The following is a 2,904-nucleotide window of genomic DNA, read 5'->3' as shown; positions in this document are numbered from 1 at the left end:
TGTAATGAAAGTGTCTCTGGATAAAGAGTGTCTGCTAAATGACTAACATGTAAGTCTCTCTGGATAAGAGCGTCTGCTAAATGACTAACATGTAAGTCTCTCTGGATAAGAGTGTCTGCTAAATGACTAACATGTAAGTCTCTCTGGATAAGAGCGTCTGCTAAATGACTAACATGTAAGTCTCTCTGGATAAGAGCGTCTGCTAAATGACTAACATGTAAGTCTCTCTGGATAAGAGCGTCTGCTAAATGACTAACATGTAAGTCTCTCTGGATAAGAGCGTCTGCTAAATGACTAACATGTAAGTCTCTGGATAAGAGCGTCTGCTAAATGACTAACATGTAAGTCTCTCTGGATAAGAGCGTCTGCTAAATGACTAAATGTAATGTGTCTCTGGATAAGAGTGTCTGCTAAATGACTAAATATATTGTGTCTCTGGATATGAGTGTCAGCTAAATGACTAAATATAATGTGTCTCTGGATAAGAGTGTCTGCTAAATGACTAAATGTATCTGTCGTGAGCATCCTTGCTCCATACCATTGACACGATCCCAAAGTAGGCCATAAGGTAGCCATTCTGCTCTGGCGCCAGCTGGAAGAAGTTCATGGCGATAACAGAGAACATGACCTGAAAGATACCTGAGACAGAATCCCTTGAGGTTGTTAAAAAGGACTCCATGCAAACACAGACAGACACACTAAAAAGACAATGATGTGTAAAAAAAAAGATATATAAATAAAAAGGTCATTAAACACTGAACATTGGTTGAGATGGGTGTTGTAGTTTTTATTAAGATTGTTAAACACTGAACATTGGTTGAGATGGGTGTTGTAGTTTTTATTAAGATTGTTAAACACTGAACATTGGTTGAGATGGGTGTTGTAGTTTATATTAAGATTGTTAAACACTGAACATTGGTTGAGATGGGTGTTGTAGTTTTTATTAAGATTGTTAAACACTGAACATTGGTTGAGATGGGTGTTGTAGTTTATATTAAGATTGTTAAACGCTGAACATTGGTTGAGATGGGTGTTGTAGTTTTTATTAAGATTGTTAAACGCTGAACATTGGTTGAGATGGGTGTTGTAGTTTTTATTAAGATTGTTAAACGCTGAACATTGGTTTGTGTTAAGTGTGCATAAATGCTATTCTCCAAATAAAATCTGTAGGTGAACTGTGTTACGTGCTTTTACCCTTTCACTACATCACTGGTTCCAGTTCTACAGCAACACATTCCTGCTAAGTGATTAGCTCTCCCTCAGATGAGTCTAAACTAAGACAGGTGGAGAATAGACAACTCTTATAGGTCACAGTGGAGGACACCCACCTGATGGCAGACCTGAGATGATCTTGACCATGAAGGTTTTGGCCACACCAGGGAACTTCATCAGTCTGGTGATCTCACCCAGGTCAAAGACTGACTTGGCATTGCTCTTCTCTGCAGGACCAGGAAAATACATCACACGCAACTCACATATGAAGTCACGTGTCAAATACCACACATTATGGATGTCCCCACGTCACACAGGCCACAGTAAGTGTCAGATAAAGCAGACGTTTTATTTTTTGCACCACACACACACACACCCATACACAAACACACGCACGCACAAACCCTTTAGAGAGTGAATAGTGTGTTGTGAGGTAGGTGTAGAGTCTTACTGTCTGTGTTGTCCTGTGGAGCTTGTATCTTAGTGTGTTTAGGGATAAACGTCCAAACCAACAGGAAGCTGATGAAGCTCCCTCCAGCAGCTACACAAGCAGCAAATGTCTCCCTGGAAAAGCCAGAGCAGGGATGTCACACGGCTAAATTCCAGCTCTTGGATTGGACTAGAATCTGTGAGCATTGAGGTGCTTCACTCACCCATAGCGTGTGCTTAGTGTACCGCCCAAGGTGGAGCCGGCAACCATGCCGATGCCAAAACATAGGCCCAGCTTGCCAAGGGCATCTGCCCGCTTGTCAGGTTCTGTCAGGTCAGTCACTACCATCTGGGCTCCTGGTGAGAGGAGGAGAGAGGAGCACAACAAGTCAGACTTATCCTGATGAGAGGAGCACAACAAGTCAGACTTATACACACTTTAGTAACGCTAGAACATATGGGGTATAGACAGACATATATGGATCTGTTAGAGGGCTGTCTAGTACAGTAGATCCTAGTACAGGAGGTCCTATAGGATCTGTTAGAGGGCTGTCTAGTACAGTAGATCCTAGTACAGGAGATCCTATAGGATCTGTTAGAGTGCTGTGTAGTACAGTAGATCCTAGTACAGGAGGTCCTATAGGATCTGTTAGAGTGCTGTCTAGTACAGTAGATCGTAGTACAGGAGATCCTATAGGACAGGGGTGTCAAACTCATTCCACGGAGGGCCTAGTGTCTGCAGGTTTTTGGTCTTTCCTTTCAATAAAGCCCTAGACAACCAGGTGTGGGGAGTTCCTAACTAATTAGTGATGTTAATTCATCAATCAAGTACAAGGGTGGAGCGAAAACCCGCAGACACTCGGCCCTCCGTGGAATGAGTTTGACACCTGTGCTATAGGATCTGTTAGAGGGCTGTCTAGTACAGTAGATCCTAGTACAGGAGGTCCTATAGAATCTGTTAGAGTGCTGTCTAGTACAGTAGATCCTAGTACAGGAGATCCTATAGGATCTGTTAGAGGGCTGTCTAGTACAGTGGATCCTAGTACAGGAGGTCCTATAGCAGGGGTGTCAAACTCATTCCACGGAGGGCCTTGTGTCTGCAGGTTTTTGGTCTTTCCTTTCAATAAAGCCCTAGACAACCAGGTGTGGGGAGTTCCTAACTAATTAGTGATGTTAATTCATCAATCAAGTACAAGGGTGGAGCGAAAACCCGCAGACACTCGGCCCTCCGTGGAATGAGTTTGACACCTGTGTCCTATAGGA

At 43.0% G+C, this 2,904-nt stretch overlaps 1 protein-coding gene across 1 annotated transcript in view; it reads right to left on the bottom strand.

Moving 5' to 3' along the window:
• The window catches only part of slc22a18 (solute carrier family 22 member 18), a gene marked incomplete at its 5' end in the record, with an annotated part of 6,358 nt that extends 4,360 nt beyond the window's left edge, over positions 1-1,998 (bottom strand). Inside the window, 4 exon segments of the mRNA XM_055898919.1 lie at positions 539-639; positions 1,329-1,439; positions 1,664-1,776; positions 1,866-1,998. Coding sequence (XP_055754894.1) covers positions 539-639; positions 1,329-1,439; positions 1,664-1,776; positions 1,866-1,998 — 458 coding nt within the window.
• Between the last annotated feature and the right edge of the window lie 906 nt (positions 1,999-2,904).

Source organism: Salvelinus fontinalis, chromosome 35 (genome assembly GCF_029448725.1).
Source record: "Salvelinus fontinalis isolate EN_2023a chromosome 35, ASM2944872v1, whole genome shotgun sequence".
Lineage (NCBI taxonomy): Eukaryota > Metazoa > Chordata > Actinopteri > Salmoniformes > Salmonidae > Salvelinus > Salvelinus fontinalis.
This window is presented reverse-complemented; position numbering and strand designations above follow the sequence as displayed.